This window comes from Megalobrama amblycephala, linkage group LG1 (assembly GCF_018812025.1).
Source record: "Megalobrama amblycephala isolate DHTTF-2021 linkage group LG1, ASM1881202v1, whole genome shotgun sequence".
Lineage (NCBI taxonomy): Eukaryota > Metazoa > Chordata > Actinopteri > Cypriniformes > Xenocyprididae > Megalobrama > Megalobrama amblycephala.
The window spans coordinates 63,388,766-63,408,906 of NC_063044.1; the positions used below are offsets into that span (position 1 = coordinate 63,388,766).

General features: G+C 37.2%; 2 protein-coding genes across 3 annotated transcripts; both read right to left on the reverse strand.

The window, feature by feature from the left end:
• Positions 1–194: 194 nt before the first annotated feature.
• On the reverse strand, positions 195–7,031 carry LOC125279046. The gene is made up of 7 exons (XM_048208513.1): positions 7,010–7,031; positions 5,950–6,924; positions 3,444–3,573; positions 3,255–3,338; positions 1,462–1,559; positions 1,316–1,376; positions 195–493 (listed from the first exon to the last, which is right to left on the reverse strand). Exons 2-7 carry the CDS (start codon positions 6,898–6,900, stop codon positions 411–413), a joined length of 1,407 nt encoding a protein of 468 aa, XP_048064470.1. The 5' UTR covers positions 6,901–6,924; positions 7,010–7,031; the 3' UTR covers positions 195–410.
• Positions 7,032–8,498: 1,467 nt separating this feature from the next.
• Positions 8,499–18,824, reverse strand: zgc:66474 (uncharacterized protein LOC327500 homolog). Of its 2 annotated transcripts, XM_048208497.1 has the most exons (11): positions 18,519–18,824; positions 17,508–18,004; positions 15,638–16,003; positions 12,932–13,108; positions 12,641–12,835; positions 12,386–12,523; positions 12,127–12,264; positions 11,511–11,999; positions 10,999–11,223; positions 9,446–10,861; positions 8,499–9,284 (listed from the first exon to the last, which is right to left on the reverse strand). In XM_048208497.1, exons 1-11 carry the CDS (start codon positions 18,706–18,708, stop codon positions 9,096–9,098), a joined length of 4,020 nt encoding a protein of 1,339 aa, XP_048064454.1. In that variant the 5' UTR covers positions 18,709–18,824; the 3' UTR covers positions 8,499–9,095. The 2 variants fall into 2 exon arrangements, with proteins under 2 accessions (XP_048064454.1, XP_048064460.1); XM_048208503.1 differs by lacking the exon at positions 12,127–12,264.
• Positions 18,825–20,141: the final 1,317 nt, after the last annotated feature.

The window sequence follows — 20,141 nt, forward strand, 5'->3', positions numbered from 1 at the left end:
ATTTGATGAAAATATTCCAGGATTATTCTCCTTATTGTGGACTTCAATGGCCTCCAGATGGTTGAAGGTCAAAATTAGTTTCAGTGCAGCTTCAAAGGGCTTTAAACGATACCAGACGAGAAATAAGGGTCTTATCTAGTGATAAGACACACACACAGACACACAAACAAAAAATACACCAATACACCCTTAGATTTCTCTATCCTTTGTTTTTATTCTCAATCTGGAGTTAATAAACATATGCTATGATCTGTATAATACAACAGGCCAAAATGAACCATTCCATAAAAGTATTTAACATTATCAGATTCAGTCAACTTCGTAAAACAATGTAAAACATATTTACAAAACAAATAAAACATATGTTGTAACTTATAAAAGAAACAACACTAAGATGTAAACCATAACTTCTAGCAATTTGTGTCTTTGACTTTGCTGTGACCTGCTTCTTCCCAGTGGAACACTCTCACCTCTGTGTCTGAAACAAAAGTGTCTTCAGTCAGGTAAAAAAAAAGAAAAAGAAAAAAAAGTCACAAGCAAATTTAAGGCTTTTTAAGATCTTTTTAAGACCTGAAGATACAATAATTAGTACTGTGTAATACTGTACTCTAGGGGTGTGCGATATTTACAGAAATAATGTCTATATTTTCTGGAATCTTGTCATTAATAATTAGATGATATATTAGATGACATATTTAAAGGTGCTAAAGAGGATGTTTTGTTTTATACATTTTTGCAATATTACTTAAAACTGTCTTTACTAACTGATAAAAGACTATTTATTAGGTGCACTGAAAGGAATAATATTAATATACATCATCTGTGCATGAGGTAGGGCCTTAAAAACATCAGCCAATTGTTGGTCCTCTGGCTTGTCAATCACTGGCATGACGTTCCTTGTGAGAGACGAGCGCGGCTGCGAGCTCCAGTAACTTTCCACACTCCACAGGCGCCGCATGCAATGTTTTTGTCAGGAGACAGGAGTAACAACTGCAGATTATGAGTTACCTGCGGTGAGTCCAACATAATGAATCCACTAACACGACTCGTGTTCCAATACTCGTGCACGAGTTTTGGGAGGCGTTCCCTCGAAATGAGCTGTGAAGGAGGGGGGTTGTTCTTACGCATGCGCTCATATCAAAAACTCACTAACAGTCTTTGGTTTCTCAGTCGACGAAAAGATCCTCTTTAGCACCTTTAAGACATTTTAATGGCCTTAAAATCAAGAGATTCAATTTCTTTTTAATGACCCGTGGGAATCCTGCTATGGTTGGGTCTTTTGATGCTTTTTTGGGATTTATGAAAAAACAAGTACCTTGCTTTGTGGCTGCAACATTTTCCTCAGTTTCATCATTAACAGGGCTCTTTGCTGATGGCTGTCAATAAAAAAAAAAGAATGTTAACTCTGTTCTCTTATAAGAATTAAGCTTCTTGTTTTTTAGGGAAAAAAAATCACTTTACCTCAAGGCTAGCGTCATCCTTCACTGATGTCTCTCCACTTTGTATTCTTCTCTTCGGCCTTTTCGGTTTTTCCTGGTCTGTGTTAGTTAACGTGTCCCCTTGAAGACATGAAAAAAAAACATGAACAGTTCACACAAACCTCTCATTTTCATGAATTACATAAAAGGTAAATTTAAGACTTTTTTAAAGACAAAAGTAAATAAAAAGTAAGGAATAAATTGAAGGGAACACAATATGTCAATATGTTCTCTAAATGTAAATGTATAGGGAGAAACACAATGGCCCTTATTTCCATGTTTCTATGAAAAACTTGCCATTTATCAATACGGATGTGAGCGGTGGCTACAATCAAATCTCACATCAGGTTTCAAGTCGAATGCAAAGTTTTAGAGTTTGCGCGCAGCATTGTAAATCTGGCGAAGAATTGTTATAAGAGCATTCTGGCTGGAATGAAAATATAGTAAGCCACATATTCATCCTTTAAAAATGTGTTTCCAATAGTAAAATATTCTATTGACAGTGTGTTATGTAGCCTATCCATAACATTATTAATGAAGTATTTCTTATATTAAATAATTATATAATAATTTAGTTTTTTGCAATTTTGAGGCGTTTTTGGTGTAAGATCAATTTCTCTTTCATGAGATTACTTCCTCTTCTTGGCCAAGTTACCTTTCTCCATGTTGCAAACTCTAGGGGCGAGGCTTCTAAAACATAAATTTATATGGGTTTGATATTTAAATAATTGTTTTCAGCCGCCACATTCATTAGCATCCGATCATTCATACAACGGGATTGGCAATATATAAATGTTTTATAAATCACAATTGAACCCTGTCGTAAGATGATTTGTGCACTAAGATCTGCGCTCGTTTAGACAGTGGGTACGGAAAGTATTCAGACCTCATGATTCTCATGATTCCTTTGACCTCATGATTCTCATTTGCTCTGACATGCACTGTGAGTATATAGACAGGTGTGTGGCTTTCCTAATCAAGTCCAATCAGTATAATCAAACTCAAATGAAGGTGTAGAACCATCTCAAGGATGATCAGAAGAAATGGACAGCACCTGAGTTAAATATATGAGTGTCACAGCAAGGGGTCTGAATACTTAGGACCATGTGATATTTCAGTTTTTCTTTTTTAATAAATCTGCAAAAATGTCAACAATTCTGTGTTTTTTCTGTCAATATGGGGTGCTGTGTGTACATTAATGAGGGAAAAAATGAACTTAAATGATTTTAGCAAATGGCTGCAATATAACAAAGAGTGAAAAATGTAAGGGGGTCTGAATACTTTCCGTACCCACTGTATGTTAGATTGATAAAAGATTCTTAAATCAAGGTGTATTTACTGGATATACAAAAATAACATAACATATGAGTTCTTGTTTTCTGTGAAATTCATCAAAATGAAGTGAGTTTATAATAAAAACAAGAAAAAAAATCAATGTAATTTAAAAGGAAGTTTTCATAACTCATTGACAGATACTTGTTTTTGTTTTAAGCATAAAACTCCCTTAATTTTGTTCAGTTTTTCAAGATTTCATTTTACATTTGCATCTCAAGCAAATGTATCTTGATTTAAAGATGTTTAGATATTTGTATTGGAAAAGAGAACAAAAATTCTTGTGGAATACTTGTGGTTTTTTGCAATGCATGCAACATTTCTAGATCTTTTTTAAGGCCTTTACTTGTGTAAGGGCAAATTAAGACTTTTTAAGACCTTTTCAGAAACCCTGATGCAAGTAAAATGAGATATAGTAATCAAAACAACAACTAATAAATTCACCATGGTATGCAAATGTGTGCTTTAAAAGGCGATACTTCTGGATGAATCCCACATTACAGTGATGACACCAGAATGGCCTCTCACCTGTGTGGAAATTAAAAAACAGAGGCATGAGAATGAGCATAAATAATGATCCTGGCTCTTGTCTGTGACTAGCTTGCATTGAGTTGCAATGTTTTGCACACTGACCTGTGTGAGTGTATTCATGTCTGCGCAGCGTGTAGGAGCTGCACAAAGTTGCCCTGCAGTGCTGGCAGACATGTATTTTTGAACTAGGCATCTCTCCTTCACCTAGCAAGTCATCACCCATGATCAGTGACTATACAAATGAGAGGAAAAAAACAGAACATCACTGCTTAGACTTTGTTCATCGAAAGTACTGCTACAAGCATTTCATTCACAATAAATTTACATTCAGACAAGAGGAAGTAGAGTTAAAGGATTAGTCCACTTTTAAATAAACTTTTCCTGATAATTTACTCACCCCCATGTCATCCAAGATGTCCATGTCTTTCTTTCTTCAGTCGAAAAGTCGAATGTTTTTTTGATGAAAACATTCCAGGATTATTCTCCATATAGTAGACTTCAATGGGCACCAAACAGTTGAAGGTCAAAATTAGTTTCACTGCAGCTTCAAATTGTTCTACACGATCCCAGATGAGAAATAAGGGTCTTATCTAGTGAAACCTTCACTCATTTTCTGAAAAGTTTTAGCCATAAATGCTCATCTTGAACTAGCTCTCTTCTTCTTGTCCTCTATTAGAATTCTGGCAGTGTAGACACTGCAAAGTGTATTACTGCCCTCCACAGGTCAAAGTTTTGAACTAATTTTTATATGCAATATGCTAGTTCAATAGTGTATAACAACAAGTTCAAACTTTGACCTGTGGAGGGCAGTAATACACTTAGCAGTGTCTACAATGCTGGAATTCTAATAGAGAAGAAGATGAGAGCTAGTTCAAGATGAGCATGTATGATTAAAACTTATATAATTTTCTATTTTTTTCAGAAAATGAGTGATGGTTTCTCTCGATAAGACCCTTATTTCTCATCTGGGATCGTGTAGAACAATTTGAAGCTGCAGTGAAACTAATTTTGACCTTCAACTGTTTGGTGCCCACTGAAGTCTACTATAAGGAGAATAATCCTGGAATGTTTTCATCAAAAACTTTAATTTCTTTTCGACTGAAGAAAGAAAGACATGGGCATCTTGGATGACATGGGGGTGAGTAAACTATCAGGAAAAGTTTATTTAAAAGTGGACTAATCCTTTAAGGTAATCTCAATAGGGACTGACTGACAGTTCACAGCAATTTACAGCATTTTAAGTCCGTTCACAGCAAGCGATTTTTAGCAAGCAAATCATAAGGGATTAGTTCACTTTAAAATGAAAATTACCACAGGATTTTCTCACCTTCAGGCCATCCTAGATGAATATATCTTTCTTCTTTCTGATGAACACAATCAGAGTTATATTAATAAATATCCTGACGCATCCGAGCTTTATAGTGGCAGTGAACGGGACCAACAAGTATTAAGCTCAAGAAAGTGCATCCGTCCATCATAAACGTATTCCACACAACTCCAGGGGTTAATAAAGGCCTTCTGAAGCGAAGCAATGCGTTTGTGTAAGAAAAATATCCATATTTAACAAATTATAAAGTAAAATATCTAGCTTCCGCCAGACCACCTTCCGTATTCAAGTCACGAAGAAAGTGTAATGCCTCTCGCAGTTCAAAACGCTTATGCTACGTCCTTCCGTGTTCAACTTACAACTTGGCCCCATTTACTGCCATTATAATGCTTGGATGCATCAGGATTCAGGATATTTATTAATATAACTCTGATTGTGTTCATCAGAAAGAAGAAAAAATGTATACACATGGATGGCTTGAGGGTGAGTAAAGCTTTGGGTAATCTTCATTTGAAGGTTAACTTATCCTTTAAGTTAATGTAGGCTACTAATAAAAACAATATTATCTGACACATAACATAATTAAACAACTTAATTGATAAGATAAATTAAGTTGTATGTGCATACCTTAAAAAAAAAGGATAAATCTGTATTCAGATTTCAGAATGAGCACTTCGACATTTGCCTTGGTCTTGTATGTAGCTCACTCACAGTTTTAGCAGGGACATTTCCCGATGTATAAATAACTTTTTATGTGCTTAGGACATTTAATAACCATTTACATGCATCTGACTTGTAAGAATATACAGAGAGACTTCGGATAAACACTGACTCATTAGGTAACGTTTGCTCATTGGAATTAGATGGCGCAGTGGCTTCATTTGTTTTGATGTCATGAGCAAATTCAGTTCATTGTTAGCAAATTTAAGTTTGTAACTATAGCGTAAATCGCATCTCGGCTAGCATTGTGGTAGAATGTGTCAGTGTGGACACTAATTGTCTATGCTGGGTGTAGTTCCGCCTGGATGTAGTTTAATTGGTGCAACAGGTGTAAATATTTATGGGAAGGCTGAATGTAGCAAAGTCCAGAGTAGAGCTTGAACCCAACTTTTTTACATCCAGCTGGTGCAATGGGCCACTGGAGGTTTTTACATTCCAGTACATTCCAAACCAAAAAACAACTTTAAAGATATTTATAATATCCTTTAAATGTAAAGAATCTAATAATAGGGAGTCCTGAAGAACAAATTTCAGAATATGACATTCAACAATGGTATTTACCTCATTTTGGATACGTGAGCGCCTCTTCCTCATCCTCTTCCTTCCTTTTCCATGGGTTTTGGCTTTCACACTGTCATTAGACACAGTTCGGTTGCTGTGAGGTGGACTGAAATCATCAAACATATTTCTGAGAACGTTGTATTCTGGGTGAGCTTTGATGGAGCAGGTGTCTGATGTTGCCGTCACTGTCCTTTCTTGATCAACATCACACTTTGGGAGACTTATTTCTTCATTCTTACAGTCTGTTGATTCTTGACCAGTGCTTTGATACGGAAAACTACCCGACATAAAATCATAGCGGACTTCATTTTTAAGAGAATGTCTGAATTGTAAATTATCACCCTCTGTCTGCCCATTATTTCTAACCCCCTCATTTGGACTTGAGACATCTGGTTGCCCTACACTGCATGTGACATCTTGATGGGAAGAACTTCCTTGTTCATTATCCAAATTTAGCTGCTCTGTTCCATAGGTGGTATTTAGCCAATGAAAACCTGATGGTTCTAGATTTGCATCCATCTCTTCCGGACTCCAGGGGGAAGTAAGTGTGGGAGTTGGAGGAACGGGCCCAGCATTGAGAAGAATTTCACCACAGCTAGCCTCAGCACTGTCAGTTGATTTGCCCTTGCACTGCTCTAAATGCGTAGCAAAATACTTCTTGTTAAATAACCCTAAACAGTAGATGCAATAAACACTATCATCAAATGAGCAGTCTGGTACAAATGTTTTTAAATCTTGTTTACTACTTTGAACCACATTTGTGCTGTGTAAAACATTTCCCTTAGTTTGAAGGAGGTTCAAGAGATGTTTCCTTTCTTGTGAGCTCTTGTCAAAGGTAAGAGCGTTTGCCACCTCTGGCTCATTAGGATGAACTGACTGAAGATGATCCATCATTCTATAATGTGGTTGCTTGCAGTAATAGCAGTGATGTATCTTCAACAAGTCTTCCATGGAATTGCTTTGGCCTTCAGGACCCTGTTGATGCAAGGAAGCAATAATTAATAAATGCATTTAGAAATGTCATAAATTAAATAATTCAAAATTAGGGGTGTAACAGTACATGTATTCGTCTCAAACCGTACGGTACGGACGTCACAGTTCGGTGTATACAGCAAAACGACGAATACAGTTAGTCACAGGCGATCCACACTCCAATCCAGAAGGGGGCTCGTGCGGTAATGCATTGTAGCTTAACCACTTTTAACCAGCATTAACTAACAATAATCGCAATAAGCTCTGTTTTGTGTTACTTTCGGTAAGAAACAAAATGTTAACTTTCAAATTCTGTCTATTTTATTATGAAATTCAAACAATAAATGCCGTTTTGACGCTGCTGTAAGTGAACGCGATAGTTCACTACTAGTTACTAGTTGTGTGAATGAACATCTGCAGGTATGTTGAAAGATATAGTACAACTTACTGAAACGCATCATATCTCGTGTAATCGCTCAATCAGTGTTTCAACCGCAGAAAGACGTCAATAAAACAGCTTGTAAACAATTTGTCACATAGCATTCATTTACCTCAGAAAAGCCATTCAGTGTCTGCAACATCTTGAACTCTTCATTAAATATATGCACTATCATATTATTAGCCTATATATTAATTATGTTTTACTTTACCTGTTGGTGATGTCTTAATTATTTAATGTACACTGCCCTCCAAAAGTTTGAAAACGCCCTAGAAAAGTGGGGTTTTGGACAATATTGGCATGAATCCTTTTTAATTTGTGATACTTTTGCACTAAGGAAGAACACAAACTACAAAAAAATATTTTATTACATAAACAGTTTATACATAGAAAAAACTTAAATTTTCGATTCATCAAATATCCAGCATTAGCAGCTATCTGACCTAAACTGGGTTGTAATTGGTTCATTGTATTCTAAACTTAACTGGCAATCAATTGTTGAAGCTATTAAGGTGTGCTGCTGACCCAAAAATCTTTTACAAACCTGGGCCAAGTTTAAACCAGTAACCAGGCATCACAGCTGGCAAAGGGGCATGTCTGACTTTACATAATAATGGCAATATATACATGTCAATCAAAATGACAATTATTATGGCTGGTCTTCAATGATAATGTTAAGTTACTTTAATATGTTTGCACCAGAAAATTATGAAAGGATTTATGCTGATATCGTCCAAAACCACACTTTGCCAGGGGTGTTTCCAAACTTTTGGAGGGCAGTGTATGTTCAAATAAATCTGCCATGAAAACAAGATATGACAGTCACTGAATTGGTGAAACAATTTTACAATTAGATAAGTTTTTGCAAAAACTGCATTATGTGCATTTTTTTTATTATTTGAGTGTTGATTATTATATATAAAAATAAATAAATGGCAACTGAATTTAATAGTTTGGGCTGTTGTTAATTGTAACCTTTAATATTATAGTAATATGCAAGTAAGGGCTCCCTATATAGTTTACAGCATTAGCAGAGATAGATGATTTTATCCTTAAGAAAATTTTAATTATAATTGAATGAATTTAAAGAAAGACACAATTTGTTCAATAAACCACTGTTTAATAATAATAATAATAATAATAATAATAATAATAATAATAATAATAATAAAAGTTTCGTTTTCGAACCATGACTTCAAAACTGAGGTACGTTACACCCCTATTCAAAATGCATTGTATGGTCAGTCTTTGCATATTAACACTAAAAGACTGTTACTTTTTGTTACATGTAAAATATATTGCAGAAAATCAAAAGCAACAACAACAAAATACTATTCAATAAAAAAACAACCTGTGAATGAGAACTTGGACAATTTTTCTTTGACTCTTCTTTTAGACGGCTGATCTGGTAGTCTTGTTTGATGGATGATCTGGTACCCTTCCTTGTTATAAGATCATTTTGAGCTGTGCTGCTGTCAATTTTAGAGACAAGAGGCCCCTCCACTTTTGAATAATTGTTTTCGGGGCAGCACTCTGGCAAGAGGCAAGATTAGGAGGGCTTGAGTGTTCCTGATCACAAATCTGCTTGGTTTTCTTTTTAATGGTGAAAGCATTCAATAACTTTCCTTTAGTCTTTGTCAAGACTTAATGCTTTTACCACTTCGGCTTCTCTTGTGTGATCACAGTTCTATCTTTCTTCATGCCTTCCCACAGAACCGACAATATAGTGCTTGCTTTACTTCTTTTGTGCAGTCTTACCACTACTGTCAGAGGTTTGACAGGTTGTGGAAGAGTTTGAGAGCACTCCGAATTCTTCAGAACTTTTCACAAGTAACGCATTGGTTTTCACATTTTGTACAGAAGGTTCATTCTTCCCTGAGATTTCAGAGTTGTCAGTTGAATCATCCAGACCAGATTCTGACATCTGACATTAAGGAACATTTTAAAGAAAACAGTATAATTAAATAGAAAGTAAGATTTCTCTGTTCATGTATTTACATATCCATTTACATTTCCACAGATTGATTAAGAGTGGATTTACTTCTGAGTCTCTATTGTACTTTCCCATCTGCTGCTATTGCATACCTGGTTGTTCACACCCAGATTCATATTTTTTCTCTCATCATCATTGACAATCTCCATGTCTAGTGGTTTCATATCAGCATTAACTTCTGTCTGAGATGCCTGATTAACAAACACCATATCAGATGTTTGACATGACATCTCCTCCATCGAACTCATGGGGTTGTCGTCTGTTTTATTGATGGTGATAGAAGCAATCTGGTCTGTGGTGAGTGGATCATTTGAGATACTCTGATCATTTCTTTCACTTGTTACAACCTCAACATCAGTATGTTTTGAGGCATAGTCAACAGATTTGGCATGAATACATGTGGACTCATCAGTCTTGATGATGGATTCAGTTGCATCTGGAGCTGAAAAATTGGAGTCGCTGGAAGGATTTTCACCAGGTTTGTTGCGCACATCTAATTGTTCGGTTTGAATTCTAGGCACTGAGGCAGTTTTCTTTGGTTTCAACACATCTTCATCAACATTGTCTTCAACATCTGAGAGGACCACACAAACTAATTCTGAGTCAATTTTCTTCTGCATGGAACCAGAACTAGTTTCCTTGAACAAAGACTCTAAACCGCTAGTCTGTGGCATGACAGTTAATTTCATAGCAGAAATGCTATTACAATCACACTTCGAATCACACTTCGTTCTTCCACATTCAGACGGAGAATGTTCAGCAGCAGTTCTTGCATTTAACTGCTCTAGTTCATCATCAATTAATATCAGCGGTAACTGGTCTATGGCTGTTTTCTCTGAAACGCCAAGAAAATAACAGTCATGGTCCTCTTTTTGTTGACTCTCTGTGTTATTTAACTCCGAGGATTCATCAGCCGGTGGGCCCCCAAACTTATCAAGCTCTACTTCTGATTGAGAATAACATTGTGGAGATCCAACCTCTACAGAGACTATTTCTGTCTCAGGAACAACACTGTGGCATATTTCAGACTTGTTCTGGATGCCGTCTCCAGAGCTTTCCACTGGCATTATGCAAAGATTGGAACCCACAATTTCATCTTCAACAGCATCTGCCAGTACTGAGCGTGAGGTTTGTTTATGATCAAAGCCACTTCTTTTGGAACGACCTGACTTTAAGCCTCCAGACACTGAGCTCCAGTACTTGCATTCAGACGTAATTGGCTCTAGAACAATCCTTGGCTGCAAACTGAAGTGGCTCAAGGCGTCACTGAATAACTCGGGTTTGGTTCTTTGATTACTTTTATTGCAGGTGGTTGGCTGCTCAATCACTGTCTGAGGTAGAAGGCCAAGGCCGCCAGTGTAGTCCTCCAGTACAGTGGCCTTAGAACTGCTTGCGAGAGCTCCAGACGCTGCATGGGTTGTATCGCTGCTCAGATGTGCAGATCCGTCCTCATTCACCATTTCTTCACCCACAGATTCTTCAGACTTGTCACTGTTGTTCCCCGGAGGCTGTATTGGGGGAAACGGACAATCAGCCACTCTCATAATGACTTGAACAACAGCCCTTTGGGTCAACATGACTTAGGATTCATTGCACAAACAATTCCTCTAGCAGTCAAAATGATTAATCGCATAGTCTCTCCTACCTCCTGATTATGGATTTTCTGGAGTTGGCCCCTTTTCAGGTCACCATAAAAACGTGTCTGGCGCTGCCGATAGGAGTATGGTTTCTCACCACAATGAATCTGCATATGCATCATTAGCCGCATTTCCCAAGCAAAAACTTTGCCACAAAATGGGCAGGGTAGTGGCCCTTGACCTCTGGTTTTGGCTTTCCGTAACAACTCTTTGTTTGGCGATCCTTGAGGTGTCTGTTGAAGGGGTACGAAAAAAAAATCATTTTAATACATATTTGTGCAGGGGGTAATCTATTATTTCTAAAATAGGAAAATAAGAGTTCCTTCAGAAAGACATTATCAGCCTTGCAGGTGCTTATTAGGTTCCTGAATGTCTTCCGATTCCATTGATTGCTACAGATTTTAAGGATCCTTAGGCATTAGACAAAAAAATGCATATCTGATATGCTTGAGGGATTTAAAACTATGAAATTTAAAAACGGATTTGGATCATTCTTCAGGTTTTTGTAAAAGACACATACCGTATTTAGGTTGTGATTACTTGTTGACGTCTTGTCATTGTCGTCCTTCTCCTCCCTTATCATTCCTGCTTGTTCCAAAATCTCATCTTCCCTTAGAGCTTGCTCTCTTTTCCTTTTCTTTTCATCCTGCAACCTACGTCCTATGTGTTTCCTTGAGTGCTTCTTTAACTTCTTTTCCCGAACAAACTCTTTGCCACATACTTTGCAGGGAAACATCCTCTTCATTTTTGTAGTAAATGATGTTTCTCTGTCAGAGTCTGAAGTGTCCTCCTTTGATTGCTCAGGAGTGCACTTAGATTCATCTGGGCCCCTTTTAGGAAGATCTGCACTTTGTTCTGCCTCATCTGTAGTGATTTTTGGCACATCAGCAACCAGGTTGGATTCATCAGTTGATGTACTTGGTGTATCGTTGACCTTTTTTGATTCTTCATTTTTTTGTTTAGACTCCTCAGCGACTCCCTGTTTCTCAGTTGAGCGCTTACGCAATTGCTTACCAATCAATAAAAAAGGAGTGCGAGTTATTAATATTATACAGAAATAAAAGTTCAAAAATGATTAGTGTCTCAGCAAGTTTATAGTATCATCTTCATATTCAATTACAAATCTGAAAACCAACCTGGGTATAACCAGCAACAACTAGATTGGACTCATCTCTTGATTGACTTGGTTTATCTCTGACCTTTGTTGATTCTTCATTTTTTTGTTTAGACTCCTCAGTGACTCCCTGATTCTCAGTTCTGCGCTTACGCAAATGCTTATCAATCAATAAAAAATGAGTGTGGGTTATTATACAGAAATAAAAGTTCAAAAATGATTAGTGTCTCAGCAAGTTTATAGTATCATCTTCATATTCAATTACAAATCTGAAAACCAACCTGGGTATAACCAGCAACAACTAGATTGGACTCATCTCTTGATTGACTTGGTTTATCTCTGACCTTTGTTGATTCTTCATTTTTTTGTTTAGACTCCTCAGTGACTCTCTGTTTCTCAATTCTGCGCTTACGCAATTGCTTATAAATCAGTACAAAAAAGTGTGGGTTATTATACAGAAATAAAAGTTATAAAAATTGTCACTGTCTTAGAAAGTATATAGTAACATCTAGATATTTACAAATCTGAAAACCAACCTGGGAGTAAGGCAGTTGTGATCTTGTCCGGCAGTTGCGAACTTTCCTGTGTTGAGTGCGAATGTGCGGCTCCAGCCATCCTTCACGGATAAACACTTTATCACAATGTGGGCAGGCATACGTTTTCTTTAGCTCTTGCAAATTCTGTACTTCTGTAGTTTCAGGTACTACCTCCATAGTTTCTTCTTTACGTGGCTATGAGAAATATAAATATCAAAACTTAGGAAAACATTCATTGAAATGATATATATACATATCCAGATTAATATTATCCATTGTGTGAGCAGGTACCTCAGTCTGGACTGCCATCTTAAGAGATTTGCATAATAAAGCCTTTTCAGTCTTATGGGACTTCATGTGGAAACGCAACCTGCCTTTATAAGCGAAGACTCTGTCACACTTTCGACAACGGAACTCACGTTTGCCAGCAACTTTGACCGTCTTTTCTGCAGCATTTTTTCTTTGCTTCTGAAAGAAATGCAAGTCCAATTGACAATGAGAGAAGCAAGAACATATGCAATGAGCTCCAAGTGTAATATGGCCTGGATATAAAAGTAAATTAATAATGTCTATAGGTTTTAACAGAAGTCATACAAGGTTAACAGCATATTTCTACATAGTCTTCAACAATGAACTTGAAAGCATCAAACTCAGTGCACGGGTACTGTAGGACTACAAGGGGCATTTCAAATCTACAGTACATTTTTCCCCAAGATGTCATGCATGGCATTTCAATGAAAAATAAATTAGTATAGTAAACCACCCACAGAAATGACTCAAATGACTGAAAAACAATTCATTTCAAACCAATTTTATTAAAACCACTGCATTATAACTGCACTGTATATATATATATACACAAATTGTACATTTGTAAAAAAGAAAAAAAAAGAAAAGACAGTTATAATTTTTTTTTAAAAAAGGTTGTGATTTTTTTTTTTATATATCCATATTTACAAATTTCCATTGGACGGTTCTTCTGGTTTCAAGACCTTCATTATCCCACTTTCTCCTTCTGCAAAGTGTTCTTCTGGTATCAAGACCTTCATTATCCCACTTTCTCCTTCTGTAAAGCATTCTTCTGGCTCAAAATGTTCTAATTTAATCGGAGTTGAATTGATCAGAAAATTGACTGGTCGGCTATACCCTTTCGCCTCTAAATAGGCATGTTGATGGTTTATTCTTAGATGAGACCACAAATTAGAGGTGTTCTTCTGAGAAGCCTTGCTGGACCCCTGGCTAACTCTGGCTGAACACTGATGGCAGAAGACTTCACCATATGCATCTTTTGAGAAGTAGTCCCAAACCTTGCTAAAACAGCGCTTTGATAAAAATGCCACCTGTGAAGCAATGAGAAAAACATAAGCTTTGTGTTACACTTTAGCTGTGATACGCATTTCATAAAACATATGGAATGCATTCAGTTGTAGATATTGCTTTAATGACAGGAGTGAAAGCAGACCTATAAAATAAACAATCCAAACATTTAATAATAATTGACTTAATAGTAACAACAAGAATTTAATGATAAAACTTTGCAACAGTATTTTCTTCAGCTGGTAATACTAGTTACTAGTTAACAGTTACTAGTTAATACTAGTTAATGCTTTAAAGCCAGGGTTTTCAAGCAAAGGTCCACTGTAAAACATATTTTTCGTTAACATTTTCTCATTAATGGTCTTTTAAGCATAGTATGATATAATCAAGTTATGCAATGACCTAAATGAAAGTTATGAACTTTTTTTTTTTTATTCTGGAGGAACCTGTGTTGTCTGAGAGCCTAGGTGGGGGTCCCTACCTGTTTATTTCTACAAACTGCAAATACAGGCTAGCCTGTACTGATAATTTAACTTCAGTATATAAAAACCTCCCTCAGTATTTCCCTCTTTTCATGTGGTAGACTACTAGCAATGAAGTAGCAGCAGCTGATAAAAATGATATAATTACAGTACATTATCCTTGTTCTTCAATTCAGCTCAACATGATCTGACTGAAAACGAACAGAGATTACCTAGCTATAGCTGATATTCCCAGGTTAATCTTATGCACAAAGGCTGCATTCAACTTATAAAAAAATTTTGGTGCTATCCCAGATCAAATAACATCTTCTCAGGTAACATAGCAGACGCAGATGCGTTTGAATGAACAGCATGTGTTTCGAGCCACATACCAGCTCTTGTTTTCATAACTGTCGTTTTTGGCCTCAGACTCACCGTTTAAACTGCATCCGCTTCAGTAGTTGCTTTCTTGTTCTCTTCGTTGATTGGCTGTAGCTGTACAAATGTGTTCAGTTCATCCTAGGATAAGTGCTTACTATCTTAGGATTCATTGAACTACTATGGAGAGGTCATTTTTGCATACACTTTGTTGCCAATTTCAGACAAGAAAAATCGATGAACCAGTCAAATCCATCGGCCAGTATTTAGCTATTTTGAGATAACAAGCATCGGCCATTAACCATGAAGTGCTTATTTCCCCACAAATACTACCTGCTTTGTCAATGTATAGTCAACAACCAATTTGTACATTTTTGTGTGTGTGTATGTGCATTTTAAGTAAATGCTAGTAAATAAAACAAGTTTTCTTTTCAATTCAGCAAGTTCGTGCACATTTTCTATCACTGAATATCAGCCACCCTACTTTCTAGCTATCAGCATCGGTCATTGAAAAACCATTTTGGTCAACCACTACTTTGAAATTGTGCGGTGTGTGATGGGAGTTTTATTGTAGTTCTCATTGTATCAAATAACACATTTTACAGCAGTTTTAAATGTCAGTGATCAGTCACACAAGGTTTACAAAGCCCAAAGCTGTAATCACACATTACCCTAAATATTCAGAATAGTGTTTGATTGATGGCTTTTTCAATGGCTGATTCATTTTCCTCTCATATTTGTTTGCATCCTTGATATGACTTATGTGTGAAGGAAAGAACATCTCTATGTATTCATATCTACACACTCTATATCTTACACTAGAGAACATGAAGTGCAATACCTTGTGTGATTTCAACTTCGCATCCATTATCTCATCAGTTCCTGATTGTGCTTGGCTGGGAAGGTTCACAAGAGCCGTGTGGGTCTTCATGTGCATGGCTAGCTGACAGGGCCGAGCGAACTCCCGATCAGGGCAATGAGGGCAATGACACGGCATCGTTTTTTCTCCTTTCTTTTTCTTGTGTTGATGGGTGGTAGTTCTGTTTTCTGGTTCTTTTTCACTGCTAGTGTGGTCACTCTCAGTAGACAGGCCACCTGGCTCTTCTTCTTGGTCTCGTGAAGTAATTGCTAGCCGTTCAGGTGATGCGCTACTCCTGTTGGTCTGCTCAGAGCAATCCGACAGATCATCCACAATTTCTCTTGATAGCTGTGTATGAGAGAAAACATTATGGTATATGACTAATCTACCATATTAGTACCGCTTCATTTTACAATTACAGAACATTTTAAATTTTTTGGTTTTCTGTATATTAAGATATTTTAAAATTCTATATTAAATAAAATCTGATATTAAAATTCCATGCTATTTTTGTCAAAAATAATTTCAAGATAAAAACTAAAATGAACTAAATGAATTTGCACAGCATGAAAAGTGGAGATTCATTTTGTATTTGCTAAAATTACATTTAACAGTGTTATGAAATTAGTTTGTTTAAAGATTAACTTTATGTGAGAATTAGAAGATAAGGTAATCTACAGTAAATGTAAATATAGGGGAAATGAGCATTACAATTAAATATATATCGGCTGATATGGATATCTAATAATAAAATGCTTATAAGATAGTATAACCGATATGGTCCTGTTATATTGTACCCTACTGAATTTATTTTAAAGGGTTAGTTCACCCAAAAATCTAATTTCTGTCATTAATTACTCACCCTCATGTCGTTCCACACCCGTAAGACCTTCGTTAATCTTCGGAACACAAATCAAGATATTTTTGATGAAATCCGAGAGGTATCTGACTCATCCATAGACTGCAATTTAACCACCGATTTCACGGTCCAAAAAGTACTTAAGACATTGTTAAAACAGTCGAAGTGACTTGCAGTGGTTCAAACTTAATTTTATGAAGTGACGAGAATACTTTTTGTGCGCTAAACAAAACAAAATAATGACTTTATTTAACAATATCTTCTCTTCTGTGTCATTCTCGTGCAATGTTTATGTTCAGCGCTTCCAGGTTCTGTGTCTGAACGCCGACTAATTATTGGCCGGCATGCATCGTGCTGCTCACGTGATCAGCCTCTGTCAATAATGAGTCGTCGTTCAGACATAAACACGGAAGCACTGCACTATCTATACAAAGTAAACAGCATAGGAGACTGACAGGGGAGAGAAGAAAATTGTTAAATAAAGTAGTTATTTTTGTTTTTGCACACAAAAAGTATTCTCGTCAATTCATAACATTAAGGTTGAACCACTGCAGTCACGCTGACTATTTTAACAAAGTTTTTACTACTTTTCTGGACCTTGAATGTAGCAATTACATTGCTTTCTATAGATGACAAAAAAAACACTCGGATTTCATCAAAAATATCTTAGTTAGTGTTCTGAAGATGAACGAAGGTCTTATGGGTGTGGAACGACATGAGGGTGAGTAATTAATGACAGAAATTTGATTTTTGGGTGAACTAACGCTTTAAAGTCAATGCCAAATGCCATTTGCAAGATATTTTACTACTTAAAATGATATACTTCAAAGTAAATCCATATATTCAATGTGAAAAAATGAAGCATGGGGCTTGATTTCATAACAGAATGCTTCTGTATAACATGCACCACAATGAGACCAAAAATGTGCATTAAAAAGGTAAAAAAAGGGTCCGTTTTGATGTCACATTGATTTTAACCATGCTAATGTTTACCTGAGAGAGGCCATGCAGTTTCCTCTTCTTCTTATTGTCGCCGTAGAAGAACGCCTTGCGCCGGCGGTACTTATACGGCCTCTCAGTTGAATGGATGCGCATATGAATCATCAGCCTCTGTTCCCTTCCAAAGACTTTACCACAGTCTGGACAGGCAAAGGACATCCTCTGCCTTCTGTTCCGTCCTCTCCAGTGCCTGACCCTGCTGTTACCTGAAGTTGGATCAAAGTCCAGAGGGGCCATGTAACTTTGGGCAGAGTCCCAGGTCATACCACCAGCAAAGCCATAGGCAATACCAGTGCTTGTCCCAGCAACGTCAGATCCCTGATCAACACTTTGAGGTAACGTGGTGCCGCCGCACAGGGGGTGATCAGTAGTCTCTGTTTTGATTACAAGTGTTTCTGACTCTTGTCCCAATCCAGAGTTGACGGCAGACTCATCTTGCCGGGATGGATTGGACTCGTCTGGGGTGGAAAGCGTAATGGGTTCTGATGGGCCTGAGAATTTAAGAAACCAAACAGCGACCATTTGATGAGATCAAGTGCGATGTCTGTTTTCAATGTATGAAGCTAAGTAGCTGCAGGAGAAATGTGCTGATTTAAACCAAAAGGAAATTTAAGTTCATAGTATTTTGCCTCGTTTTTTTTTTTTTTTGAGACTGGAGATGTTTTCCTGTGGTCTCTAGAGGGGGCAGCTCTGCTCTGCGCGCCCCCCTGAACATTTTGGAGCGAAAACAACATCCAAAAAATCGCTTACTTCTGCACAATGCAGCTGAAAGCAATCTTTTATGGTTCTGGTGGCAAATATTTACACTTCGTGAATAATGATCATGCATTGCTGTGAAAGACTACAAGCTGAATGCACGCAGATGCTCTCACCAAAATAAAGTCCACGGTAGTGCATAGGCTGAAGAGCACCAAACTATGTAGCAACTAGCAACCACGTACTTGTTTCCGTATCACATCTACATTAAAACTACAGAACTGCATTAATCCCGGCCTGTCGTCCTACCTGGCCAGTCCGCTGGATTTGCCCCCTCCATCCATCGGAGCCTCCGTCTCAGAACCTCATTTTCTTTCCGTGCCCGGATTGTCTCTTCCTCGTACTCCAGCACCGTACCGCCGACCATCTCCATGATCTGCTCCACCGCAGCCATCAGACGCTCGTTCAGCGCGCGGTGCAGAAGCTGCAGCTTCGTCATTATGATTGTTTTATCTTTGCAATTCAGCAGCAAAGAAAAAACAGTGAAACGGCTAACTATCCCCGTAGCCTGAACAGTTTGCCTTTCGCCTCCGAAGAAAGGCAGCAGGAAACAACTGACTGCCACCTACTGCACAGGAGAAATCCTAACGTTACCGTTCATCTGATCCTACAAAGCCACAGTGCAAATTATTGATGGGAGGGAAGGGGAGCAAACCTGGCCGAAAGGAAGTCAACACAAAACCGTAGTAAACGTTGTTCTTTTTATATACAAGAATAAGCACGGTTTTCAAACAGCTAAGTATTGAGAGTACAAGAAGAGTCTGTAGATGAACTTGGTCACAAATCACGTTGGGAGGAGGTCAGTGTTTTTGGAACTGTGTCTGAGGACCTCAAAGGGGTGCACGAAAGAGTTCAGAGAGAAATGTTGTTATAAATATTGGTGGATCCAAAATGGTCAAAATTCATATTCATGCATTTTATTCATATTTTATGTTAATCATTTATGGCTTATGATTTATCAATATTACTTCTGATTTCATACAGTGGCATGAAAAAGTATGTGAACCACTTGCAGAATCTGTGAAAATGAGAATTATTTTAATAAAATAAGAGGGATAATAAAAAATCCATGTTATTTTTTGTTTAGTACTGTCCTGAGTAAGATATTTTACATAAAAGATGTTTGCATTTAGTTCACAAGACAAAACAGTAGCTGAATTTATTAAAATAACCCCATTCATAAGTATGTGAACCATTGATTCTCAATACTGTGTGTGGTTACCTGATGATCCACGACTGTTTTTATGTTTTGTGATGGTTGTTCATGAGTCTCTTGTTTGTCCTGAGCAGTTAAACTGAGCTCTGTTCTTCAGAAAAATCCTTCAGGTCCTGCAGATTCATCAATTTTCAAGCATTTTTGCATATTTGAACCCTTTCCAGCAGTGACTGTAGGATTTTGAGATCTGTGTTTTCACACTGAGGACAACTGAGGGACTCAAACTCAACTATTAAAAAAGGTTCAAACATTCACTGATGCTCCAGAAGGAAACACGATGCATTAAGAGTCAGGGTGTGAAAACTTTTGAACAGGATGAAGATGTCACAATTTTTCTTATTTTGTTTAAATATCATTGTTTTTCATTTAGTACTGCCCTTCGGAACCAACAGAAGATACTTTATTAAGTACAATTTACCTTGATATTTGAATTCAAAAGTTTTTACCCCTCGGCTCTTAATGCACCATGTTTCCTTCTGGAGCATCAGTGAATGTTTGAACCTTTTTTAATAGTTGTGTCTGAGTCCCTCAATTGTCCTCAGTGTGAAAAGATGGATCTCAAAATCATACAGCCACTGCTGGAAAGGGTTCAAATATGCAAAAATGCTTGAAAACTGAAGAATCTGCAGGAGCTGGAGGATTTTTCTGAAGAACAG